Source organism: Gambusia affinis, linkage group LG16 (assembly GCF_019740435.1).
Source record: "Gambusia affinis linkage group LG16, SWU_Gaff_1.0, whole genome shotgun sequence".
Classification (NCBI taxonomy): Eukaryota; Metazoa; Chordata; class Actinopteri; order Cyprinodontiformes; family Poeciliidae; genus Gambusia; species Gambusia affinis.
The window spans coordinates 25,544,656-25,572,578 of record NC_057883.1 but is presented as its reverse complement, the minus strand read 5'-3'; the positions used below and the strand labels follow the sequence as shown (position 1 = coordinate 25,572,578).

General features: G+C 38.6%; 3 protein-coding genes across 7 annotated transcripts in view; 2 read left to right on the top strand and 1 right to left on the bottom strand.

Annotated features, from left to right (window-relative positions):
• The first annotated feature begins 852 nt into the window (after positions 1–852).
• nkl.4 (NK-lysin tandem duplicate 4) lies at positions 853–5,683 on the top strand. 3 transcript variants are annotated; one of them, XM_044142450.1, is made up of 6 exons: positions 855–972; positions 3,545–3,761; positions 3,832–3,905; positions 5,077–5,154; positions 5,243–5,397; positions 5,477–5,683. In XM_044142450.1, exons 2-6 carry the CDS (start codon positions 3,716–3,718, stop codon positions 5,550–5,552), a joined length of 429 nt encoding a protein of 142 aa, XP_043998385.1. In that variant the 5' UTR covers positions 855–972; positions 3,545–3,715; the 3' UTR covers positions 5,553–5,683. The 3 variants fall into 3 exon arrangements, with proteins under 3 accessions (XP_043998387.1, XP_043998385.1, XP_043998386.1); XM_044142451.1 differs by lacking the exon at positions 855–972 and adding an exon at positions 1,465–1,546; XM_044142452.1 differs by lacking the exon at positions 3,545–3,761 and having other exon boundaries at positions 853–972.
• A 1,017-nt stretch (positions 5,684–6,700) lies between these two features.
• Positions 6,701–27,183, bottom strand: tonsl (tonsoku-like, DNA repair protein). Of its 3 annotated transcripts, XM_044142447.1 has the most exons (29): positions 27,049–27,183; positions 23,065–23,117; positions 22,885–22,980; positions 21,676–21,818; positions 21,134–21,317; positions 20,915–21,044; positions 20,182–20,353; positions 19,093–19,207; positions 18,867–19,018; positions 18,078–18,230; positions 17,032–17,157; positions 16,651–16,852; positions 16,508–16,566; positions 16,325–16,414; positions 14,907–14,979; positions 14,653–14,816; positions 13,887–14,010; positions 13,257–13,459; positions 12,727–13,174; positions 12,205–12,413; positions 11,794–11,885; positions 11,557–11,713; positions 10,965–11,043; positions 10,570–10,877; positions 9,755–9,926; positions 9,152–9,327; positions 9,002–9,075; positions 8,452–8,585; positions 6,701–7,038 (listed from the first exon to the last, which is right to left on the bottom strand). In XM_044142447.1, exons 2-29 carry the CDS (start codon positions 23,087–23,089, stop codon positions 6,839–6,841), a joined length of 4,260 nt encoding a protein of 1,419 aa, XP_043998382.1. In that variant the 5' UTR covers positions 23,090–23,117; positions 27,049–27,183; the 3' UTR covers positions 6,701–6,838. The 3 variants fall into 3 exon arrangements, with proteins under 3 accessions (XP_043998382.1, XP_043998381.1, XP_043998383.1); XM_044142446.1 differs by lacking the exon at positions 27,049–27,183 and having other exon boundaries at positions 23,065–23,355; XM_044142448.1 differs by lacking the exon at positions 27,049–27,183 and having other exon boundaries at positions 16,508–16,563; positions 23,065–23,355.
• LOC122845904 (gamma-aminobutyric acid receptor subunit rho-1-like) overlaps positions 27,113–27,923 on the top strand; it is a 23,183-nt gene continuing 22,372 nt past the window's right edge. The window contains exon 1 of the mRNA XM_044142449.1: positions 27,113–27,534. Within this exon, the coding sequence (XP_043998384.1) occupies positions 27,428–27,534 (107 nt within the window). The 5' untranslated portion in view covers positions 27,113–27,427. The remainder of the gene's footprint in view (positions 27,535–27,923) is intronic.

The window sequence follows — 27,923 nt, the reverse complement described above, 5'->3', positions numbered from 1 at the left end:
GTCCCCTTTAATAGTGGCAGAGTTGACTCACATAACACATATTCATATAGTGAAACCCAGATGTTGCTTCCTGTTTTCACACACTGACAATGTGAGAGTTTGTATTGTGACGCACAAAGGCCACTGAGTTTTTACAGAAACTTGAGAAAAGAGCAGGTGATGAAGTAAAATTTCCCTTCCCAACTATTTTAAGCAGGTTGCTGGCAACTTGTTCAAAACGCTGAAAATAGAAAAGCTGTTTGTGAAGCCAGTTGTTTATGGATTTACTCCATCGCTTAGCAACATCTAATGTAGGGAGCATCAGGAGAAAACATTCACAGTGCTTCACTTTTTACACATCTTATGTTAAAACATTGTTTTAAATTGAGTTCAATTAATCACTTGTATAATTCTATACACTATAACACTGTGGGAACTTTTTTTGAGTGTAGAAAATTTTCCATTCTCTGCCTAATACTTTGTTGATCCAACTTTAGCAGCAGTTCCTGCCTGAAGTCTGAACACGATGCCACCATCTTAGTTTCCCCAGTTTAAGACGTTTCTTTGTTTCTTTGCAGATGGAAAAAAGAGTACATTTCTGAAGAAATTTTGAAATTCATCACTGATCTTCAGAAGATAAGAAATTTTCTGACTTTCAAAAGTTTCATCTTTTGAAACTCAGAAACTTTCCAAAAATATTAAATTTCCAATTTTTGATAATGCAGCAAACGTCACATTTCTGCAACCTTTGTAACTGGCAGCCATCTTGGTAGGTATCCGTATCCAACTGCCATGGCTGTTGCTATGGAGTTACTATGACAACAATAGCCTCGTTCCTAACTAACTTTTAAATAATTTAAATACATCACAACCATTGCTTTTATTTTTTTATTTATTGTTTTATAAAAATTCTTAACAGATTCAAAATTCTTCCTGCCTTTCTTGCTGGTTTATATCTGCCTGAGCAAAGTCATTATTTCTCTGATTCAAACGGTGAGTTTTGCAGTTTGTGTGCAAAAGGCCACAAATTATTTTAATCATGATTCATAAATAAAAGTTTTAAACAACTGTGAAAAAATATAGATTCTGCTGATTTAGTTTTATTTCCTTTCTATAGAAATATCATCCCACATACGTAATATTGCATCTGCCGTTAGAAGGAGATCTAAATTGTCTAGAAGTCTCAAGTCTTCTTGTACTTTATGATGAAGTGTTGCAATACGTGTCACTTCCTCTGCACTGCTGTTCTGCTAATGAGTAAGAATAATGATCACTATTGGAGAACAAATGGCATCAAGAAGAAACACAACAAGGAGAAACTTTAAATCAGACATTAAACCATCAAAATATAATTTACTCTAGGGTTGCTAGCTTAGCGTTAGCGTTACCATGGCTACCCAGCCTGAGTCTCTTGTTATTTCTGCCTATCAACCCGTCTAACATTTATGTTTTCATTGTATGTGACAAACTAAATGTAGCACTTTATGATTTTTTTAATTCTATTGCCGTTGGTCAAAACATTGACAGACTTTCCCACTGCTGTCTCTGTAGTCTGGATCATTTAAAGGTAAAGGTAAATTTATTTAGAGCACATTTTCATCAACAAGGCAATACAAAATGATTTACAGGAATTAAAAGGAAATACAAACAAAATAACAAACCAAAGGAAAGAGCAAAAGAAAAGAAGAATCTAATGTTGATCTAAAGTAAATAAACTAGAGGGGGGGTTAACACGCTCCCAATTCCTTTTCTGGATTGCATAATAATCTAAAAATTAATCTAATATTGATCTAAATAGTGAGTACTCCACAGTTTCTAAAATATAAGCTAAAGAGTGATTAATAAACTAAAGTCTCTGAATTCCAAGTTTGTTCTAATTCATTTTCTGGGTTAAAAGTGAGAACTCCACAGTTTCTAACAAAATAAAATAAAAAAGAGAAACGGACACATTAGGGCACACGGCAACATTCAGACAAAACAAAGACAAGTGAAGGAAGTGACATCACAGGGCCATGAAACCTCGTTGCTCAGCCTCCCGACAGAAGTCCGATCAGATGTTGTTACCAAGGCTGGATGTTCCTGTTAGCGCTCAGCTCCACAGCTGCATGGATAACAGGAGGAGGTGAACTGGGAAGGAGCGTTTTGTTTGCAACTCTTCAAGGAGATTGGAAATATGCAGCCCTTCCAAGGCAACATGGGAAAGACAATTCAGATACAGAATGTCTGAGGTCGGGTAGATTATAAATTTCAATCTTCCCTAAACTCTCCGATTTATCTGTTCCCAATTACTCAAATTAGTTTGGTTGTTCCACTGAACCGAAGCTAGCAACTCCTCTGAGATCGATTGCATCCCATCAGTGAGTTTTAGAGTCTCAGCACGACCCACATCCAACATGTAACTCTGTTCCCACCGACAGTCTGACTGTTCGCTAGTTTGGTCAAGTCCGTCACCAATTTGTTGATAAGCCAGGAATCCGCCAGCTCCAAACAGCAGAAATCCTGTTATCATGAATAAATCCAGGTGGATCCCGCCGGGCGTCCAGGCTTCTTGTTGAGAAGATTTGATCACTTGCATTGAGAGACACTTGACCAGATCCATAATCTGTAGATTTGGAGAATGTGCAAAGAAAGGCTCCAAAAAAAAAGACAGAGACAAGCATTGAGCATCGACATTCAGCGTGAATAAATAGCCATAAGTTTCTCACATACTATTTATTTTTAATAACATTTTTAGCTGATGGTGTCTTGACCTCAGACACCATTAGATGTCTGATGACTCATTCACCCAACTGAACTTTAACCAACATTCTCACCTAAATTGTGTCTATCTGGAAACGTCACATTTTGCTTCTTTTCATCCAGCGAGTCTCCAACAAAGCTTCTTCAATTAATATTGAAATCCTATTGTTTTCTTTTTTTAATCTTTCTGCAAAAACACGACGTCTTACCAAATATTTGTGCTCTAGTTTCTAGTACAAATATCTTGAAATAAGACACAATGAACCATCCATCTAGATATAGATCTATACAATTCCTTAATAGTGATAATAAATGCTAGTTCCATTATTTCATTCATAACAAGACATTTTTCTCATGTTATAAGTGAAATAATCTGCCAATAGAAAAAGTATTTTTTGTTAATATTCAGGAATTATTCACTTTAAACAAACATATATATTTCTGAAATGTTACTAGTAAGTTACATTTCGAGAGTAATAAAATATTTGCAAAAGAAACTAGACTAAAAATATTTGGTAAGATTTTGTGTTTTTGCAGTGTAAATATGTTAATTTGTTCTTTAAAAGACAATAATATATTTACAATATATGTAAAAGAAAAACTGTAACAGAGATGATTCAATACCAGCAGAAATGTTTGAATTGAATAAAACTGTTTGTGGCCAGATGGATCTGTGTTAATGCTCCTTTGTGAATCTAGGATACATTTTCCAACAGGAGAGTTTATTTTAAATATTTGTCTATTAAATGACTTCTTGAGCTTAGAAATGAAGATAGTGATTAATAATAAGTGAATAAAAAACCAACGCCCTCATTTCCTTTCACAGCAGCGACTAAAATAACAAAGACCACCATCCTAACACCTCCACCTCCAGGTGTTACCATGGCGGATGTCTGCTGCTGATGACTGTTTTCATGCACATCCACCTCCTTCACCTCCATCAGACATAAATACTGGGGACCCACTTTGCTCCAGAGGTTTCAGCTGACAGTCAGCTATGGAGAACCGTTCATTCCTCCTGTGCATCGTTCTGGCATGTTCAAGTACGGATTCTCTCTCAAAATTTGCATTCAATTAGGTTTGCATTAATAAAACTGTTTAATCTCTTCACAGTCTGGATGATCCAGGGAAGAAGCGTAAAGATCAGGATGGATGATGATGAGCTGGGAGAACCTGATGTACAAGGGGTAAGGATTTTAAAAAATTGTTCTTCTTATTAAAATTATTCTGCTAGTTATTTTTACCAATTTCCATAGTATCTATTATAAAGGAGTTTTAAAAACATATGCAACTGAAACAGGCAATTTTTTGTTAAACCAGAAAAAAAGCCAATAAGATAAATAGCGTTAGCTTCTGGCTAAAACCGCCACAGAATGCTACAAAAATATGTAAACACATTTTTCTCTCACTTTTATTCACTCTTCAATAATTATAACTTTTGTTTAACATAAACGCTACAAAATACTTTCTGATTTTAGTTCCATTTTAGTGGATATTTTTTTATTATCAGGTAATATATTATGATTTTGTTAATCTGATCAAATTTTTCCACCACAAACTAATAAAATATGTAATATTTACAACGACGTCTCAGGACCATTGCAGATTGAATAAAAGGAGGAAATTTCTGCCAGAATACTATAAAAAATAAGAAGATTATTGAGTCAGAAAAGTCAAAAATTCGCTTCAAAACACTAAATTATTTAGATCGATCTTGGAGATTTAATAGAAAAAAAACAAGAACTTTTTAAAGTTTGAAAAGTTGAACATGTTGCTAGAATAAACTCAAGAAATTTGAGAATAACCTCAGAAATTTTCTAGAAAAGAACAAGATTTTAATTAGTTTCAAAAGTAAAAAATTTGCAGGAATTGTTTTTTTTAATTTTTTAATTTCTTTCAGAAATCTTCTAAAAATAAAAAAAGGAAAATTTTAGATTAATCTTAAAAACTTTCTTGAAAAACATATTTTTTTACTTTAATAACTAATAACTGAAAATAATTTTATATGAATAATATTCCAAAAATAATAAAATCAGATGAAAAAAAACTTTTCAATATGAAACTTTTGCTAAAACTGCAGGTCTGTTTGTTTCTGGTGACTTTTTGTTTAAAACTGACTTCTTCTTCATTCAGTGAAGTTTCTCACAGTGAGTAGAGTACCCAGATATTTTACTCTAAGAGTAACTTTTCCAAAAAGTTACACAAGTAAGTGTGAGTTAATGTGACTAGTTTCTACCCAACATTACAATTTCATTGGTTTAAAACGGATTCAAATGAAAACTTGGATTAATTCTGCAGGAGGTGAAATAAATTTAGATTTTTTTTCTAAACATTTATTTTTCCAACTCTTGTTTTTAGCTTCCAGGGATGTGCTGGGGATGCAAATGGGCTTTGAACAAGTTGAAAAAAGAACTTGGCTCAAACTCCACTGCGGAGGTAAAAGTTCAAAATGGCTGCATGCAGCAAAAAGTCCCATCAGAGACACTGGAGAGGAAAAAACTCTCCTTTATTTGTGTTTCTCCAGGCCATTAAAGCAAAACTGAGATCCGTCTGCGATGGGATTGGATTACTAAAGTCACAGTGCCGTAAGTTTATTAACGGTAACCTTGGAATCCTGATTGAGGAGCTGACGACCACTGATGACGTCAGAACGATTTGCGTCAACCTGAGAGCGTGCAAGTGAGTCGCGCAGATCAGCTGTGCAGTTTTTCACTGCATCACTTTAATTTGTTCATTTTTGTTTGTTTTTTCTCTTCAGGCCGAAGGATCTGGAGATGATCTTCGATTCAATCAAACAGGAATCGCTACGCATCGAGATCAATGACGTCAACTGACGACCAGAGAAACATAATGTAGCTTTATGCAACTGAAAGCATTCAAACAGCAAACAATTAGCTTTTCTTTAACTAAAGCAAATCTTCCGCCGAAAAGTTTTTCCCTTGAGCAAATAAACTTGACAGTTTGACATTGTGTCCATTTCTCACTGAGTCAACGAAGAGAAATATCCAGTCTAGAACTTATTCTGCAGATCTGTTCAGAACCAGCAAGCTAAAGAGGCTCAACCTGAAAAAGGCTTCCACTAATAATGCGCTAATAGCAGAGCTAACTTTTAGCATAGCACCTTACTAAATTTGAAAACATTTCGCCCACTCAGCATTTTTGCTAATACAGATGGCTGTTATATAAACTTTAAGTTGAATAAAGTTCGACATCTATGTTGAACTTTTGGTTATAGACCGTTATGAATTCCTCAGTTTGCCATTTATGTGCAGGCTCTTATTTTGAAAGTGGTGAAAATTGTTTACGAAGCATTTCCGTTTTCTCCTCTCGTTCTCGCTTTCCCTCACAAATAACTTTCAAACAAGAAACATTTCGTACAGAAAACTACGGAAGAGGATTAGGGCCACCGAAAAAAAAAGAAATTCTGAGATTAAAGTCAGAATTCTTTTTTTTTCGGTGGCCCTAATCCTCTTCCGTAGAAAACAACGTACAGTAGAGAAAGAGATATAAACATTACAACATCTGTATTGTAGCGCATGCAAATTATGTAAAAATTAAATCGGTGCTCTGATATAATTTTTAGTTAGCACATTAGCATTAGCTTTCATTATTAGAACACCAATGTTAGCAAAACAATTTTTTAAAATGAAGGTTTTGTAAACGAAAAATAATGTCCGTGGTTAGTGCTTAAGGTTAACTAGTTTTTTAGTTATTAATGCCCACTGTTGCTGGTTCTATTCTGGAGTTGATGGTGCAAGTAATATTTTAAAATTGAGAATTTTTAAAGAATTTTCTCCATAAGACTTAATATTTATAACTTTCATTTGATCAGAGATGATTAGCTAACACAGTTTTAAATATTTTCTCCAACATTATCCTTAAAAGAGACGTTGGTTGTTCTATTTCATAAAAAAATATATATTACATACAAAAATACAGACCCATAAATACTGAATTAAAAATGCATACAATTGGAAATAAATGGATTTTTATTGCTTTTTAATTTAAGTTTCCATTATTTAGTGTATGAGGAACAAACAAAACAAAACTTAACTCAAATATCTACAGTCAACACCACAGCTGGCTCTAAGCTTCGTCCATTTCCAGTGAAACACCCTCCTCATGATGACGCCGCTGCTGCTGCAGAAAGCAGAATCCGGGCGTTTCGGTTCACACAGCCTCCATCTTGGAGTCGCCAGCTGAGCCTCAGCGCTTCTCTGTCCAGCTTGTTCAACGCCTGGGAACAAAGCCGGAGATCCTGCACCAGTTCAGACAAACCGTCCAGCTCTTCGCTGCTCCAAGGACCAGAAACCTGGCAACCTGATGAACAGGATGATTAATTAATCACACGATTAACAAAATATACAAATAAACCCAAATATTATATGACAAAAGTAACAATTTAACACCTCAAATGTTAATAAATGTAGAGGAACGGAGTCGCCTCTTTCAAATCACTTTTCAAACTTTTCCAGCACCATATTTCAGACATAAAACAATACAAATTAAATTAAAAGTTTAAATTCACTATTTTATATATTTTTTTATTACTGCTCAGGGTTTCTGTAGGTTTCACCAACTGAATGAAATTTAACTGAAGCAAAAAGCTAGCAGCTAGCTAACGCAGCAATTATTATATAAAACTTTAACCTCAAAGAAACAATAACTACCTGCTTTATGAAATTAAATAGGCGATAAACGTATTTAAAAACAACTTACTGCTTTTAAGGACTCTAAGACATTTTAACTTTAGATAAAAGACTTTGCAAACACAATGAATAATGTGACATTATTCTAAAAAATAAAATTCTATCTTTTGAAAAGTGTCTCAAACAAACTTATACACCAAAACTAATTTAACAAAAGAATAAATCTACAAATTTCAATAACGTTTAACGTATAAAATAAAAGCCAACATTTATTTCAATTTCACAAATTAATAAGTTCTGAATCCGTTTGGAATAACAAATATTCAAATTAAACCATTAAGTATAATATACACAGAAAGTTATAAAGAATCTAAATAATTAGCAAATATAAATAATTTTGGTAAAACAAGAAAAGTTAATGTGATTTAACTTTAGACAGAGAGAAAAAAATGTGTAAGAAGTATGAAAATATCTGCTTTTAAATGTAAATTTAAGCTTTTAATTAAATGTTAGATTACAAAACTGTGCAGTTTGAATATCTATAAGTTTAAAAGGAATTTGTAGAGAAATTAAGCATTTTAAAAACACCAACATGTGTCCAAACCCTGAATATTATTTGCTCAGGGGGAAGTTCTTAATCTACCAAGATACTCTGAAAACTAATAAAAAAAAGTAATAAAAAACTAATAAAAATCTAATAAAAACTAATAAAATAACTAATAAAAAACTAATAAAATAACTAATACAATAACTAATAAAATAAAGGCGTAAACATTTCCAACATGGCCTCAGATTGTAAACACATTAAGTTTTGAGTCTGTTAGAGAAACCAAGCAGTTCATTTTATTTTAACCTCAAACAGAATATGAAGAAGTCGACTGATTGCTGAAAGTTTGATCTGCCAGGAAAACGTCTCAGAGCTCATCAGCGGCTCGTCGGGTTTCACTGATTCTGCCACATCCAGAAACTAAAACTGCACACAGCAGTGAGGCTGCAGCTTATTATTAATCTACTAATCAATTATTCTGACCGTTAACTGGATATTTACTAATGAGTGTAAAAAGAACTACAGGCTGATGTCTACCTTGCAGGTTGAGAAGGGTCAGAGGTCGAGAAGCCTCTCGGACGGACGTCAGGATGCTGTGGAGGCCCGACCAGGAAACGGACGGGTTTCCTGACAGGTCCAGACTCCTCAGGGTTGGACATGAAGGCAGACACCTGACGGACACAGAACCAGAGCTGCTGATGTCACATTAATATGCAAACTGAATCTAATAAACAAGAAGAAAAGGCAGAATTTCACAGGATTAGCTGATATCTGCGATAAGAAAAGGATAAACAGGAGTCTCGTATTTTGGCCTCTGCAGCTCCCACAGCCGCTGTTAGGAAGCTAGCTAGCTGCAGCTAACCACGTGTGCTAACGTCTTAAAGTTTACATAAATCAGCAGAATCGAGTTAAAGGTGCTGCGAGAAAATTAAAGTAACAGTTAGGAAATGTAATGTCCAAAGATTAAAGTCAGAATTTTAGGAAAAAAGTGAATTCTAGGAAAATAGACCATAAAGAATATCAGACGTATTATTGATTGATATCGATCTCTACTGCGATACTCATTTAGTGTCCAGGCCTCACAAACCTGGCCAAGATGGCGACGCTGCCGTCCGTCAGTCCATTTCCTGCCAGACTCAGGTGGATCAAAGGACACTCGCCCTGTAAAGACATACTGGTTTTACTGGTCTCATCGTACAGAAACGGCCATAACGACCCAACCTGAGCGTGTTGGTACCTGGGACAGGAGTTTGGCCAGGTGTTCCAGCGCCGGGTGATCAGCTGGACCCCTGCGGATGGCGGCCAGGTCCAGATGAGTGAGCGTCTGCAGGGGCAGAGTCTTCAGAACCAGCTCAAAGCCAGTGGAGCCCAGTGCATTGTGGGACAGAGACACTGACTTCAGGTGGCCCAGTCCTGAGGCATGAAGGGATTTTAGTTAAACTTCCCCTCACTTTCTTTCCAAATAAAATAAGAGTTTTGTTATTACATCCTTATAAACCATGACTGCTGTATTAGCTGTTTGCTAATACTCTGTTGTAGAGTTGACCTGAATTCCAATAGAAGCTGTAAAACAAGATGGCCGACCTGGGCATGATGACATCACTCTGAACTACGGAAACCCAATGAGTGCAAAAATCCACATTTTCCAAAACTGACAACAAAAATTCTATAAAATCAATAAAAGTTGATTTAACAGTAATATTGGTCGTTTAAAGTGGATGTTGATGTTCTAAAGAAGAAAACGCAGCTGATTTACAGCTTCATGTCGGCAGAATGGCCTGAAATGTCGACTTTTGGACACTAAAGTGGCTCTTAGCAGTTCGGGGCTACGTCAGTCTACCCGTCAGCGCGGCGGCCAGCGGCAGGCGGTGCTGCTGAAGGAAGCGGGCCGTGAGCCGACACGCCTGCAGAGACAACCTGGACAGCAGAGGACAGCTGGACAGCAGGAGGGACAGAGACTCGGACACGCCGTCTCCGAGCGGGTTCAGGCTCAGATCGAGCTCCTCCAGGTACTGCAGAGTGAAAACAGACAAAGTCATGACAGGAATGTCAAATTACAATTTATTATGAATAAATAAACCTCACAGAACTGAAAGTAGAAGGTTTAATGGGTTCTAGCAGGAGCAGATAGCCTGACTAATCAGCTAAAATCAGGTCATTATTTACCAAATGTTACTCAATTTTGTGTTTTTGCAGTGTCCACTTCTGAAAGCCATCAATGCTTTTTGTTGCAATACTCTACACTGCAAAACACAAAATCTTACCAGGTGTTTCTGCTCTAGTTTCTAGAGCTCATATCTTAGTGCACTTGAAACAAGATAAAACTAACTTACAAATAATGTTTCCACCAGACATGAGAGCTTGTTCTAAGTCAATAATTCCTTAAAATTGCCGTACAGAAACAGAACCAGTACTTTTTCTGTCATTTTAAGGAATGATTGACTTAAAACAAGCTCCTATATCTTACTGAAATGTTATGTAGAATTTAGTTTTGTTTTATTTTAAGTGCAGTGAGATATTTGCAGCAGAAACTAGACCAACAATACTTGGTAAGATTTTGTGTTTTTGCAGTGTACTTGCTGCTTCGCTGTAAAAGTTAAAATGTGAGTAGAAGTGAGTTAAGCGGCAGCAGTGTGAACACTAGAGGTGTTTTACCGCGTATGCAGGCTGACTCTGTCCCTTCAGCGCCCCCACAGCCTTCTCCAGCCCCTCCCTCGTTATGCCATTGGCCGAAACGTCCAGCAGCCGGAGGCGGGGCATGGTGATCGTCGTGGCGACCAGTTCCGGAAGGAGGTTGTCATGGAGACGGTTACCAGAGAGGCGGAGCTCGGTGAGGCCGGCTTGGAGCTTGAGGGCGCGAAGCAGAGGGTTGAGGGAGGCGGGGGCCAAACTGAGGCCGCACAGCGACACGGAGCGGCCGCCGTCCTGGACCTCACACAGCCGGGAGACGCATCTGTCCTCCTCTGGAGGCGGAGACACGTTTGGTTACAGCAAATAAAGAAAATAAGAACCAGGAAACTCACTGTTGTTTTACAGTGCATGTTGCTCACCCACTGCCAGACTCTGACAAGCTTTCCTATAGCGATCAGGAAGAGGAGGGAGATCCCAGGAGCAAACCTCAGCCAAAACCTGGAAGGACCAAAGGATGGATGGATCGATCAATCCATCAATCAATCAATCAATCAATCAATCAATCAATCAATCCACCAATCAATCAATCGATCCATCAATCAATTGATCAATCAATCGATCAATACATCAATCGATCCACCAATCAATCAATCCATCCATCAATCAATCAATCGATCCATCAATCAATTGATCAATCAATCGATCAATACATCAATCAATCAATCAATTGATCCATCAATCAATACATCAATCAATCAATCGATCCATCAATCAATTGATCTGAACGTTACATTTATTGTCTCGTTATAGTCTAGATTTAAAGACAGTCTGTGTTTCGGCTGTTTTGCAGTTTTCAAGAAGTGCAGATTTGTGGTGCATAGCAGCTCAATGCTACTTCTCCATGTTTTGTTCTGGGGATGCAGAGCAGAACCAGAACCAGAACCAGAAAGGATTATCGATTAATCAGTCTATCTAAAGTTGATCGATTAATCTCCTTTATTTGTCCCTCACCTCCTCGTTGGTGTGCAGCACAGCCAGCAGCAGGTCCTGTGGAGAGAGCAGCGCTCCTTCCTTCTGCAGCGACAGGCGAGGCAGGAGGCCACATTTCTGGTAGTAGCGCTGAGCTGCCTGCTCACAAAGCCACGACACGGTGCAGGAGTCGGCCTCGCTGCAAAAACCCAGCATGATGGTTTTAAAAAAATCACCCAAAACCCTCCAGATCTGAAACTGGGCTTCTGCAACACAAACCTCTGTGGGACTGGGATGAGGAAGACATCTTCTTGCACTTTGACCCTCATCCTGATGGGTGGAGGCAGTGATGCTGCTATGGCAGCTGGAGGCTAAAATATACAAAGAATCCAGGAAGAGACACGAGGAACCATTCATTTACAGTCTGTGCATTGGTTCACAGCAAATTATAGAATATAAAGTCAGAAAAGTTTCACAAAAACTGACTTCAGTGAAGCACCAAAGCCACCATCTTGAATCATGTTTTAATCCACGGAAAGGAAAAAAATCCACAAGAAATAATACAGTTAAACTTCTTTAAAAGCAACAGTTGACTGGACGCCTCACTAAGGAAGAAACTTAAAATGTAAGTTTAAGCATCAAAAATACAAATAAACAGCATTCAGTGGAAGTTAGCATCTGGCGTCTGACCGGACGGTGGAGCAGTGGAGGAGCTTCAGGCCTCACGTCTTCGTCGTCTGTAACGGAGGGGCTGTTTGACCTGCTGACCTCTCGTGTGCCCAGCCTCACCATCCCTGGCATCTGAGTCATCTTGACCTGGTGAGGCTTCAGCGAGCCGTTCCTCCTCTGAGAGAGCCCCCTGCTGGACGAGCCTGATACAGCGCCAAGAGGAAGAGAGCCTGGTGGGGATCAAACGATTAATCGTGATTAATCACAAAAAAAATTATTACTGAAAAATTGACTTTTTGCATTTTAGTTGCACTCTTATTTAAAAAGCAATTAAATTGTTCATTTGCAGGTTATTAATGTAATTCTAATCTCATATAAACAAGACTTAAATGAAAAGTCTGCAGAATGTTTCAGTTTTTAACAAGATGTATCCACTAATCGTCAAAATAGTCGATTAATCAATAACTACAATAATTGTTAGCTGCAGCCTTTGAGCCGTAGGAAAGTGAAACTGGGATTCAGAAGTGAAATCTCCGCGGTTACCTCTGCAGGACGACTCTGAGCTCAGGTGATTCGGACTTCTAGCCGATGACGAAGCCGCTTCCTCTCGTCTCGGCTCGTTAAGATCCATTCGAAGTCGTCTCTTCTTCTTCGGCTGCATCTCACCCAGATCATCCTCCAACCAGTCGTCCGCCAGATACTCGTCCTCCGGAACCAGAGCGGACGAAACGGTCGGCGTGCCGGAGAACTGCGGCTGCGAAAGAGCCTGACGAAGAGTTTTGGCGCTGCCCAGGCTGCGGATGGCGCTGTGGTACTCGTCTCGTTGGAAAACGCACGGCGGGGGGGCCTCCCTGGTGCTCCCGGTGCTGAGCGGCTCCTGGGTTGAGGGATTCTGACTCGGAGCGGCTTGGATGGCGCGTCTGGGACGGACGGGACGGAGAGGACTGACCGGGCTGTCGGAGTCGCTGCCGTCTGAGCCGCTGCTGGACGTCTGAACCACACAGACAGACTCTGTTTACTTTTCTCTATTTCACAAACAAAAGCAACTCAAATGTTGTCTTTGCAAACATTACCCCGTATAAAACAGAGCCCTCGGTCCCTCTGGCTCTGTGTCGCTTTGATGCGCCGCTGCTCGGCCGCTGCCTGGGGCTGGATCTGTCCTGGTTTGACGAAGAGCGCCCTCCGGTGGCCAGGAGGGGCTCTGAGTTCTCTGCATCGAACAGCTGGCTGTCCTGCAGGGCCTCAAAGGGTTTGGCTGCAGCCGGAGCAGCAGGGACTGCGAGGGAAAGACATTGAGGAAATTAAAGTTTTCATCAGCGTGTTGTTTTACAGGTGACCTCAGAATAGGTCTGTGGTGAAACATTCATTACAAAATCCTTCTTGGATTACGAGACTTTAATCTGGCCATTTCTGCCTGTTTTAGGGCCTCTTGTCACTTTAAATCCAAATAATCTGCTGCTGGCCATGCCCCCAACATTTACCCTGGCATGTGGAAATGGTTGCAAACAGATGGGCAAGTATACAACCATACATCTTTGAAAAGCAGAAGTGGAAGCTTCTGCACAACCAACAAGAACACAGCAAGTGGTTTCAGAATGATAAGTCAACAAAACACTCGTCTTTCCCAGCAGCCATTACACAGCGGTAAAACCAGCTGACCAAACGTGCTGGAGCTCAGATTGGGTTGCTAGGTAACGGTTCACCTCCTCCTGCAGCCGCCTTCCTCAGCAGTTTCTCCGTGCAGAGACATTCCTGCCTGGTCTCCTCGTCCAGCTCCCTCCTGTGCGTCCTCTGCCAGCGACGCAGCGTGTCCATCGGAGTCTCACCCTGAAGGAAACAAGAAAACATCCTGACTGGTTCCCACACTTCGCTCCGTTAAAAAGACGATTACAAGAGGGAAATAAAATGAAAGAGAAAAAGAAAAAAGAATGAGTAAGAAAACAGGAAAAGAAAAAAAAGAAAAAGAGAAAAATAAAGGAACAAAAAACAGAAAGAAAAAGAAAATGAGTAAAATACAGGAAAGAAAAAGAAAAGAAAGAGCAAAATAACAAGAAAAAAGAGGAAAAACAGCAACAAAATTTACTAAATAGAAAAGAGGAATAGAAAAGAGAGAAGAGAGAAGGAAAGAGAAAAAGAAATAAAGAGGAGAAGGAAAGAGAAGAAGAAAGAAAGAGGAGAAGGAAAGAGAAGAAGAAAGAAAGAGGAGAAGGAAAGAGAAGAAGAAAGAAAGAGGAGAAGGGCGCGTCTTTAAGAAGAGAGAAACGTCTGAAACAAACTCTTCAAACTTTTATTTACTTCCCCAAACTGAAAGTAAAACGATGAACCCAATGGATCCTTTTGCGTTTCCTGCAGGAGCCCTGCCCCAACACGTTGCTGAAAACACCCTGAATCTGCTTTCATTTGTCTGCAGCTGCGTTTCTGTTATTCTCTAAACTACTCAGAGCTGTGACCTCTGGCCTGTTTGCAAACCTTTGCGTTTCGGATGGTGACGGCGGCGCCTCGCTCCACCAGCAGCCGAGCCACTTTGAAATTTCCGCAGGTGAGTGCGTCGTGCAGCGGGGTCACGCCCTCGCAGAGCGGGCCGCCGGGGTCGTTGATGTTAGCGCCGCGGTCCAGAAGCACGGCTACGACGTCTGGGGACAAAACAAAAAACAAAACAGGAACGACATAAACGCAGCACAAAAATAAGAACCAACGGAGAAAACACAACAGCACCAGGTTACCATGGTGACCGTGGTTGCAGGCCTCGTGCAGCGGCGTCCAGCCGCAGTAATCCCTGGGATTCACCGGATGACCCTGAAACACAAACAGGTCAGAGAAAAAACTTTTTAAAAACTTCAAATGATAAAAGAAGGAGGAAGGAAAACGGAAGAATAGAAAGAATGAATGGATGAATGAATGAATGGATGGATGAATGAATGGATGAATGAATGGATGGTTTGATGAATGAATGGATGAATGAATTGATGAATGAATGAATGGATGAATGAATTGATGAATGAATGAATGAATGAATGGATGAATGAATGGATGGATTGATGAATGAATGGATGAATGAATTGATGAATGAATGAATGGATGAATGAATGGATTAATAAATGAATGGATGAATGAATTGATGAATGAATGAATGGATGAATGAATTGATGAATGAATGAATGGATGAATGAATTGATGAATGAATGAATAGATGAGTGAATGGATGGATGGATGAATGAATAGATGAATGAATGGATGGATGGATGAATGAATGGATGAATGGATGGATGAATGGATGAATGAATGAATGGATGAATGAATGGATGAATGAATGGATGGATGAATGGATGAATGAATGAATGGATGAATGAATGGATGAATGAATGGATGAATGAATGAATGGATGAATGAATGCATGAATGAATGAATGGATGGATGAATGGATGAATGAATGAATGAATGGATGAATGAATGGATGGATGAATGAATGGATGAATGAATGGATGGATGAATGAATGGATGAATGAATGGATGAATGAATGGATGAATGAATGAGTGGATGGATGAATGGATGGATGGATGAATGAATGAGTGGATGAATGAATGGATGGATGGATGAATGAATGGATGAATAAATGAATGAATGGATGAATGAATGGATGAATGAATGAGTGGATGGATGAATGGATGGATGGATGATGAATGGATGGATGGATGAATGGATGAATGAATGAATGGATGAATGAATGCATGAATGAATGAATGAATGGATGAATAAATGAATGAATGAATGAATGGATGGATGAATGAATGGATGAATGAATGGATGGATGAATGAATGGATGAATGAATGGATGAATGAATGAGTGGATGAATGAATGGATGGATGGATGAATGAATGGATGAATAAATGAATGAATGGATGAATGAATGGATGAATGAATGAGTGGATGGATGAATGAATGAGTGGATGAATGAATGAATGGATGATGAATGGATGGATGGATGAATGGCTGGATGGATGAATGAATGGATGGATGAATGAATGGATGAATGAATGGATGGATGAATGAATGGATGAATGAATGGATGGGTGAATGAATGAATGGATGGATGGATGAACAAACGTCTGACGAACAGATGAAGCGTTTAGTTTGCTCACCTGCTCCACCAGGTAGAGGACCTGCCTCAGGTCTCCATCGATGCTCGCTCTGTGCAGAGACGTCTCTCCTTTCTCGTTCCTCTTGTTCCACTGCAGCACAGGGGGTCAAAGGTGAAAGGTCACAGGTTAAAACTGAAAATGTCTGGACTGAGATATTAAAAATGGCCGCTTTGTGCCACTCACCCTTCCTGTCTTCCTTCTTCCTGACACCATCTTGTTGTAACCGTCCAGATCATCGTCTGCTGGAAAATCAAACAGGATCATTTAATCAACTGATTGATCGATCGATTATTGTTCTCTCTCGGTTCTGATGAGCGCCTCCGAACCCGAATCAGACAGAACCACGTCGCTGTCATCCAGAGCTTCGCTGTTCTCCATCTCCTCCTCTTCCTCCTCCTCCTCTCCGTCACTCCCCTCGGGGTCCCAGCTCTCCGCGGCGCAGAGCCGCTGCAGCCGCGCCTCCAACGCATCATCAGCCGCCGCGCCGCGCCGCCGCCGGGACGCCAGCCAGAGCCGCAGCGCCCGCTTCTGCAGGAACGAGAACCGGCTTCCATCAGCAGCCCCATGGAGGAGGCCTGACGTCATTCCAGGAAAAACAAACATCATGCTGGGAGCCAACTGTCACTTCTACGTTTCACTGGTTAATTCAGAAATAAAATAAAATAAAATAAAATAAAATGCTCTCCCGGAGCGTTTCACCAGCCCACCTGCAGCTGGGCCTGGCCAGACGCCTCAGCGCAGCCGACGGCCGAACTGTAGCTGCTCTCCACGTCCTCGCCGCCGCCGCCGCCCTCCTCCTGAGCGGCGGCGATGTTCAGCCACGTGCTGCACTCCTACAACACAGAAACCATCAACTCTGCAGGCCTGAACGGACTGACGGCTGTTCTGACGATCAATCAGTCGTCAGAATTCACTTTTGTAACGAATTTCTCATTTATCCACTTAAACTTGTTTTATGCAATATTTGAAATGTAACAAAATGCAAACAATTCAGTTTGTCTTTAGATAAGGAAATAAAAACTGTGCTGTCTGTAATGCAACAACTATGATGATGCAGCAGGGTCGTAGTTTTTTACATTTCTGATAAATAAATCAGAAATTACTTTAGAAAAACAAGGAAATTTTTACATTTGAATCTTTAAAAATTTGAGAGAAACTCTTTCTCTTCTAGATTTTTCTAGAACTCCAAAAGTTGAAAATTCACCAGACAAAACTCTGAATTTCATTTAATTTTGCAAAAGTTGAAAATTTCCACATTTTGAAACTCGGACATGTTCTTGACTTTTAGAGAAAATTTCTGAAATAAAACTAAAAATTTCTAGGTTTTTTCTACCAAATACTTGGGAAAATCTTTTGAAAAATTTTGTCTGTTTTTTCCCACAACAGAAGCAGCACATCCACTGGACTGATCTGTTCATTATTTTTAGATAAAGCATTTAATAACTGGACAGCAAAACGATCTTTTAACAGAAATTAAACCATTTGAAGCTAAAACTGTCAGTAGAGGAGAAAAATGTGTTTTTTTTATGTTGAATGTTAAATGTATGGATTTTTTGACTTAATTACCGCTGACTGTCTTGTGATGTTAGAAACATTCTAGCCTCTACGTTCCACTTAGTTGCCGATTATTTGAATAATCGGTTCATAATGTTGACTCTGATAATGTTGTCCTGTGATTTAATGCTCCTGTTCATTTAATCTGTTTGGTTTTAGTGACGTCCAGAAGACGCAGCAGCGTGTTGCTCCCCAGCACCTCGGCGGCGTTGCCGCGGCGCAGCGCCAGCTCCTTCCTGTAGTGCTCCACGGCCTGGCGGTGCTGCCGCAGGTCGGAGTGGGTCGCGGCCAGAGAGACGTGGATCACGGCCAGCTCTCGATCCGGCTTCCCCAGAGCCTCAGCGGCCGCCAGCTGGACCGCAACAGAAAACAAAATTCACAGGAATTATGAGAATAAAGACGCAACTTTACCAGAAAAACGTCTTAAAATTACAAGAAAAAAGTTGTTCTAATAAAGTTCTGCTACTGATAATAATTTGATGCTGATGTGTTAAAAGATGAAGTATTTTTAATAAGTATTATTTGTAAAAATTTACACCAAAGTATAACTTCAGAAGATGCTCAACATTCATTATTTAAATTTTATTTTCAGTGTTTATCATAAAATTACTACTTTATTGTCCCAATATTTGACCTCTGTTCTGGTAATATGACTGTCATACAGCTTTATTCTTGTATTACTACAACTATAATACGCTGATAACATGACTGTTGTATTAATACAAATTTATTCTGGTAATATTATGACTTTATCATCAAAATAAAACCTTTTTGAGCTTGGTCCTAATATTTCATTGTGGAGTTGACCTGAGTTCAAAGTTCAAATAAACAGAAGATGTGAAACAAGATGGCCGCCCTTGAGAATTGGTCGGGAAAAAAATGCAGACTTTCCAAAAAGTTAAATCTGACGAACAAACTAAAGCATTTAGTTTCACCAAAAGTGAAATAGATAATTGAAATGGATCCATGGGCCAGTCTTTGGTCTCACCTGAGCCCGGTAAGCGTCCAGAGCTTTGCTGTAGCAGCCCAGTTTGCAGCACAGGTCCCCCAGCTGCTCGGTCAGCTCCACGGCCTGGTGAGAGTCGGGTCTGCTGCCCTGATCCTCCGACAGCTCCTCCTCCAGCCTACAGCCCTTATCAGCTGCACAATATTGAAATAAAAGCAACTGTCTTACAAAAACCAAGCCAGAAACGAGGCTGGAGAGGATTCCTCACCATATTTGAAAGCTTTCTTCACGGCCATTTTGTCGGCCAGCTGCTGCGAGCCGAGAAGCAAAGCTTTCTTCAGAGATCGTCGGGCCGCCACGAAGTCGCCCAGAGAAAGCTGAACCTGTCGATGAGATTATTCCAGTTAAATGAAACTAACAACACAATGGAAACAGTTCCAGTAACTGAAATAACTAAGAAAGATAAATGATGAGCAACAAACTATAATACACATTATTATAGTGTTTCCATGGACACTATAATGTACATAGAACTATATTACACATTTATAAAACAACGCACAATACTGTAATTATGTGTACGATATCCCTGGATTTTGTGTTTATTAAAAACAAATAGCTTTTCAAATTCATAAGAAATTGATTTTTTTCTTCAGTTACACAAGCAGTCAGCAAATAACTGCAATAATGGCCACAGCAAAAGTTGGAATCAAACTGAATTGGTCATTTGTTCAACAATAAGTGAATACATTTATTGAAAATAGTATCTTCTGTTGAGTATAACAAGTATGGACAATAAATAAATATTATATATCAGTAGATAAAACGTCTGATAGAATATTCAACACCCAGGAAATATAATATTCACTGAAGTTTGCAGAGGAAAGACTTAAACGGATTAACCTCTCAGCCGGCTAAGTAAAGATGGTGGCCTGAATTAGCTCACTCGTTCTTTGGTTGCCTAGCAACAACCTGTTGGCAAGAAGCAGCTTCAAGTTCCCCCTAGCTTTGGTTGCCTAGCAACAACCTGCTGAGTAACTCCACAGGAACAGTTTCAAGTTCCCCCAGCCTCAATAAATAATCAATATTTATTGATAAACTGTTATGAAACGCTTATATGGCGATAAAGTTTTCAGCTATATTGTCCAGCCTTATGTTTACATAATCATAACACAATAATGTTTGAATGAAAGTGTGAAAAACTAAAACTACTGCTATAACTAACAATAATAAATCTAAAACTAAACAATATTTAAATAATAATCAACAAAAACCAGTAAACTAACTGAATGAGACATAAAAAGCAGCAGCGACTAAAACTGAACTATAATGAGATTATAATAAACTGGACTCGGACCTTGCCGATGCAGTGGAAGCACTCGCTCTCGCTGAACTTGTCCTTCATTTTCCGGGCGCAGTCCTTGGCCTGCTCCAGGCAGCGGACGGCGCTGGACGGCTCGCCGTTGCGGAAGTAGATGTTGCCCAGGTTGAAGTTGGCCCGGTACAGATCCTCCAGCAGCTGGCTCTTCCTGTGGACGGGAAAACGTTCAGTGAAACAACGACGCACAGCAGCAAACTGTGAAACATAAAATACTAAATTATTATTAGTATTATTTCAATCAGGTTACGATTTGATCACCTCATCAAAATGACTGTTTTTGCAGATTTAACTTTCTTGGTCTCTTTTCTAAAGTTAAATTATTAAAGTTTTTCCAAAAAGTGGCTTTTATTCATATCCAAGTTGTACAACAGAGAATTAGGCCAAAGCTACAAGTATTTTAACTTAGTTACAAGAAAATGATATCAGATTAAGTATTTCTATTAGGTATTATCTATAAAACCAAAGTATCAACAGTCCTCATTTTGATTTTTTATGTCTTGAGTTTTCTACTTTATTCTTATCTTATCTCAACTCTGTTGTCGTACGACTCCATTTTCATAATATGACAACTTCAGTCTCCCAATTAAAACATTTTTAGCCTGCTCCTAATTTTCCGTCAGAGTTGATATGAATCCAAAGTTCAAGTAAACAGAAGCTGTAAACAAAATGGCCGCCATGTGCTGACATCATCTGATCTGCTTGTCCTTACTCTGCGATGAAAACGCTCCGTCGGATGAACTGGCTGCAGCGTTTGGGCTCCCCCAGGTGATCACAGACCAGACCCAAGTTGAGGAAGAGACGAGCCTTCATCTCACTGATCTCTCGCTCAGGCACCGTCCCTAAAAATATCACATCAAAAATTATTACATCGTTTACAGAAAATCATTCAACATCACTCACTAATCAACTAAACAAAAACGACACGCACCGCCTAGCCGTTCATCCACAACAGCCAAACTCTTCCTGAAAGCGTCCTCAGCTTCCTCTAAGCTGCTTTTTGATTGGTCGGATTCATACCGGAACAGGAAGGTTCGACCAATGGTGGCCAGCGCCCTCTGCTCCTCTGCATGATCTCCGACAGAGCGGGCCAGGTCCAGGTGACGACGCTGGTGCTGGAGAACAAAACGTGCCACACTTCCTCATGCAGATACTCGACATTATTCTTAAGGTACGACTTCAGTATCAGAGTCAAAGCTGAAGCATGTAGGGACGCAGGTTGTCGATTAATGAGTAAATCTAAAGTCCACTGATCTTATCAATCAACTAGCGATGAATTGATGAGCAGCTATTTTCTTAACATCTTTAATTTTCTCTTGTATCAAAAGGATTGACCATCTTTCCATAACAAATGGCAGCTAAGCTCCAACGCTAAAAGAAGGTCTGAGCGGACGTTATCAGTTAATCGACTGAAACTAATTTTAAACTAATTAACCATTAATGACCCAAAGCTTTTTGGTACAGAGAACCAACCTTCAAAGCGGCTTCGATTTTTCCCGTCTCAGCGTAGCATTCTCCTATTTTGCGGTTTGCTACAGCTCGTCCAATCACGTCATTCAGCGCTTCGGAGAGCGCCAGCTCCTGTTGGTGTTCCCTAATGGCGCCCTCATAGTCTCCTGAGGTGCAAAATAAACCCAGTTAGACAAACTGAAAGAAGGAACCATGAATCCAAGAAAGGCTGAAATAATAAATTGATTATTGATATTAATTGTCAACTAATTTGGTAATCAATTAATCAGTAACTGGAGCAAACAGACTCTGAAAATTGCCATTTTCTGAAAAATAACACATTCAGAGAAATAATTAAGCCTATATACATGTATATATTTTTAACATGAAAAACCTTCATTTTCAGTAGTTAAGCATGTTTACCTTAACCTGGTTAAACATCTGTAAAATAAAACCTTAAGCACTTTTTCTTACTTCTTATTCAAAAAAGTATTTGAAATATAATTCTTTCAAATATTGTGTAAAAGTAGCTAAAAGTTGCTAAATGAAGAATCTGCAAAAAGTGCCAATTTTATATCCGATTAATTATCAAAATGACTGATGTAATATGAAATAAGCTAAATGAAAACCAAAAATACTGTTAATACATGGGTGAAACCAAATAAATTAGAATATTTTAAAAAGTTACTTAATTGTAGTAAATCTAAATTAAGTTTATTGGTCATGTTTGTGCAAAACAATAAGGGATTTGGCTGCAACTCCCCGTGGCTCTCAATATTCAGACATTTGGAAACCATTTTCTTTAATTTGGTAGAAAATAAAACAGAATTTTTAAAAGTAGATGTGTATTCAGTGTTATTACAAAAGAATAATTTATTTTATGCAATATCATCTCATTAAACCAGTTTCAAGAGTTTGCTTTTATTACTTTTAATGATTCTGGGTTACAGTTCATGAGCACAAATTCAGTTTATCAGAAAATATGATTACATAAGAACAAGAAGAAAGGATTTTATAGGACAAATATTGTCCTCAGTACAAGGTTTATCCAGGTACTGCTTCATAATCCAGTCAAGGATGCAAGAGCACCTTTTGTCATCACACTTTATCCTTCCACTAAACTTTTCATCAAATTAATGGAGCAGTCTGAAATTGTCACAACATTGTGTTTATGTATTTAAAAACTGTTTTTGTCACTATGTATTGGAATGTTAAGTGTAAAACACGTCCTACCAGTCCTGGACAGCAATTCTCCGAGCTGGTTGCAGATGTTAGCCTCTTCCTTCAGGTTCCTGTTAGCCTGCGCTTTACTTTTTGCTCTCTGCAGCTCTGAAAGACAAAGAAAAACAGCGCGGAGGTTAACATCCTCCTTCCAAGCTAGCAAGAAAAACACGTAAACAAAGAGATACTTGCGTTTAATTTCCCGAGAGGAGCTCATCTTTGTTTAGCTAGCAGCAGACCTGCAGCTGGGAGGAAATGACAACTTTAGCTTCGCGCTGGTTTCTTAAAGGATAAACCGAAAAATCTTTAGCTCATTTTAACTGCCGCTTATCTGCGTGTTCAACATTCATGGTCGGTTTGGGTGTCACATTAAAGAAAGCAACTATCTACTATAATCATCTTAGTAAACATCGCCGACATTTGGCTGAAAATGCACAATAAGCTTCACAGTTACCCGCCAGGAAGGCGATAACCAATGACAGCGATGGATAATTTACCCGGAGTTTTGTCTGCAAGGTACAGTACCGCTGTCTGATACATCCAACAGGACCGCTCCACAAAACTAAATTTTCAGCTACATCCTTTTACTTTAGAGGTTTATTAACACATTTCTCAGAAAATATTGCGTAAAAATTACAATGCGTCAGTCATGAAAAATAATATTTATTTCTGAGCAAAAGTCAGTCTAACAGTCAAAACGCAGGGTGAAATTAACGCGTTAAAGTCGAGACTCGTTGCTAACTTCACTAAGAACACAAAATGATATCATTATAGTGTAAAGTACAGACTACAAAGCCTAAACGTGGCCTAAACCAAAAGACAGTCAATAAAATAAAAATTTCAATTATAGCTTCAGTTTTTAGTTTGTTTTCTCTACTTTTACAGCTTATCAACACAATTATAAACCTATAAAAAATGAATCTCAAACATGCGTGTTGATTATCCATCATCATTCAGGATATGAGAGTCTTAAGTGCTTCAACACGAGGTGACAACTTTATATTTTAATTTCTTTTATCTCAGCATTCAAGTTGGAAAAGGTTTGGAAAATATTAAACAAAATATGGCCACACTTGTAAGTATGTGTTTTATTTCTATTTTAAATATCACCTAGATAAACATTTACTTAACAACTTATTGATTGAATTGTGGCCCCTTTGGACTTCAATTTACATTAAACATACATTAAACTATCTAATTTGAGCACAGCGACCTCTTGTGGACAGTTTGTTATGTTTCCCTTTAAATACTCAGGGAGTTTGAAAGTAAACATCTAAAAATCGTTGTTTTATATTATTACAACTCAGAAAAAAACATAAAACCAACTGTTGTGGCTTTTTGTTGCTTTAAGAATACTAAAAAGTTTTAATGATTTCTGAGTCCAACGACCAGAGAGTGTGAGTAGTGGGACAAACTGTTACATGATCTGATATATAATTGGTCATTAAATGACGTATAGTTTTTCTTTTTACTTATTATAAATTGCTTTCTTTCTTTCTTTTTTGTAAAAAACGTAGCTTGAATAATTAAATGTATAAAATTAGCAACAATGTTTTAGTTTCTTACTACCTTTGAATCTATTATTATTGCGTAAATGTGAAGTTGGCGCCCCCTGGTGTTCTGCCCAGTACGTGTACTGCAGCTGGTTGAGGATTACGAGGTTGTTTTATGATTTGAAGTTTTCAGCTATTTTTGCTAAACTAAAAGGTTATGACGCTTTTAAAACAGAAATCTGACCAGCATTTTATCATTTCTAGCTCACAGCTAAAATACTTGGATTGGTAAAACCTGAACTAAATTTTGGTACATTAAACAGAGATTTAGTAAAATACAAATTTAGATTTACAAAACATTAATTCTACAGGGAAATTCAGAGTTTAAAAAAAAATTGCTAAAACTCATTTCATGTCCCTTTATGACATTGTAAGACTACCGTAATATTGCTTATGTGAATATTTAATTTCTTTATTGCATTGTGGCACTTTTGGCATTCCATACATTTTGGAGTATAGAACTGTAAAATTTAGCAAAATTCTGAGAATAAAGTTTCCATTAAATATTTATTTCAAAAGTGTTGAAAAATGAAAATTGAAGTTAATTTATGACTACGGATAATATATTTATCTACATTCTTAAATGATCAACATCATATAAGCATGTAAGTAATAATTTGCTTCTTTATTGTGTTACACTTTGCATAGATATAAAAACAAATATACACATAATTTGTTTTTAAAAGATATGGTTATCTAAATATATTTTTAACAAATTATTTCCTTATTGCATTGTGGCAATAAGAAAAAAAAATATATAAAAAAAATTCCCTTCTCACCCACCGCGGGTGGTGATTCTTCTTCCTCTTAGCTCGGGTCCTCTACCAGAGGCCTGGGAGCTTGAGGGTTCTGCGCAGTATCTTGGCTGTGTCTAGGACTGCACATTTCTGGACTGAGATGTCTGATGTTGTTCCTGGGATCTGTTGTAGCCACTGTTCCAGTTTGGGGGTGACTGCCCCGAGGGTCCCGATGACCACAGGCACCACTGTGGTCTTCACCTTCCAGGCCCTCTCCAGTTCCTCCCTTAGGCCCTGGTATTTCTCTAGTTTCTCATGCTCCTTTTTCCTGATGTTGCAGTCACTTGGTATCGCTACATCCACCACAACGGCTTTCCTCTGTTGTTTATCCACCACGACTATGTCTGGTTGGTTCGCCCTCACCATATATATATATATATATATATATATATATATATATATATATATATATATATATATATATATATATATGTGTATATACATATATATATATATATATATATATATATATATATATATATATATATATATATATATATATATATATATATATATATAATTGTCTCTAAAGACCTACTTCAGCACAACAACAGAGTCCTGATGTCTAATAATGACTCTCATGAGCCTTTGGGTAATCTGTCAGTCTTCTATTCACTCGGTCAGTGACACTTTGTAAACAAGGACCTGCAAATCTGAAAAACAAATAATGCTTAAGATTATTTAGACCAATTTTTAGACTGACGTAGGTGGAGTTAACCCAAATTCATGATCTTATAATCCAGCTGTGCGGTCTGGAAAGGGGACACGTGGCCAGGCGGATGATGATGTCAGCGCTTTTTTTTCATGGCGTTTCCAGCTGAACGGCACGTTTTGATGGAAAAAACATTCCCTCTTATTTAGCTTGTTGCTGAATTAAACAAACAAATTAAATTTTCCTGTTGATTGGATTAAACATATTAGCAGTAATTAGCAGGGGAGTAATTAGCTACAATTACTTGAGGAACCTTTTTGGAAAAAATTACTTTTAGGAATATTTTTACTATGTTATTAAAATTTTTCAATACTCTGCCCACTGTGGGTAGCTTCACTGAATGAAGAAGAAACTTGTTCTAACTAAAAAGTCCCCACAGCTGCAGTTTTACAGGTTGCTGCAGGACCTGCTGCAACGTTTTGAAACCAGCTGCGTTTCCATTGACCATAAAATTTGCAAGTTGGAATCACAGAAATAAAAATTGGGACGAGATGGTTTGGTTTATTTCACAAAACTAACAGAAACAGTTTTTTCGCATCACACAAGTCACATGATCAACAACAGGATGTTACTACTGGCAGAAACAAAGAAGACGACAACAGGAAGTGGTAGGAGGATGATGGCGCAGCGTGACAACATTTTGCATAACAAACTTTTTCACATATTTTGTAAATTGTATTTTTTGATTAAAAGTAATGGTGCTAGGACTTGGTGTTTTTATGGCTGTAGCCAACTACTTCCTTTCGTCTCCTTTGTTGTTTCTACCAGAAGTATTATCTGGTTATTGATCACAACTCGTGTGATCCGAAAAAAGTGTTTCCATTGTAATTTTGTGAAATAAACAAATTTTGATACAACCCAAAAAGAAAATAGCACCTCAACCTAGTGCCAAAACTTGTGGGGTTTTTTATTTATGTGTTTCAATTTGGAAAATTTATTTTTGTAACTTCAATTTACGCAGTGATATGGTCGATGGAAACACAGGTATTGAAAAATAACGCAGCAAAATTCAGAAGAAAAACCTCTGCTGGCACTGGAATGTGTAAATGTAAAGCATCTTTTCTCCGGATCCTGCTGAAGCTAAGAGCTTCCTCTCTGCTTCTGTGTGACTGACCTTCCAAACGAGCGCCGCATCGCTGCGAGAACTGGTGATTCTGGGCGGCGCAATAAGTGGAGGAGAGCGCATCAGAGTGCAGGGTATCTGAAAGCAGCAGAGAGGCAGGCACATCCGCCGCTGGAGGGATCAAATCTGTACCATCTGACGCTCAAGGATTTACGGGTTTAGTCAAAATTGCTTTTCCCACTGTGGAGATTAAGCACAGTAGGATGTTTTCCTCTCAGCACAGAGAATAGCCGGGTTGCTGCTGCCGTTTTCCTCCGTCTTATCGGCTCCTCCGGCGCTGGAGAAGGGAATGTCTGAGGAGGGCAGAGTGCTGGAAACCCCGGTGGGAAGCGGATTCTGACTGACAGGAGCGGTCCGGGGAATGTGAGCCATGCAGGCGGAAACGGTTCTGATGCTTTTCTGCGTCTGGATGGCAGGATCAGCGGCGAAGATGGTTCAGCCGAGAGGTCACAAGCTGGAGCCCTACAAACAAACCAGGTAACGACCCACAGGTGACAATTAGGGCTGCAGTGGATAGAAAAAAGAATAAATTTCAGCCAAAAAACTCTGAAATCTTAAAGGAAAACAAGGAAACTCTCTGACGTCAAAAAGTTGTAAATTTGCAAGAAAAAAACTCTGAAGTTTTCATATTAATCATAAAAATATTCTCGAAAAAACAAGGACATATTTGAGTTTCAAAAGTTGAGCACTTGTGAAAAGAAATCTCAGAAACTTTCTAGAATTTTTTTTTAAAGCTCAAAAACTGAATATTTTCCACTTTTCAAACTCAGAAAATTTCCAAGTTTTTTTCAAGACTCAAAACTTTTTATCATTGTAGTTTAATGTTATTCTTGCACATTTAGGACTTTTCAGGCTCATAAATAGTT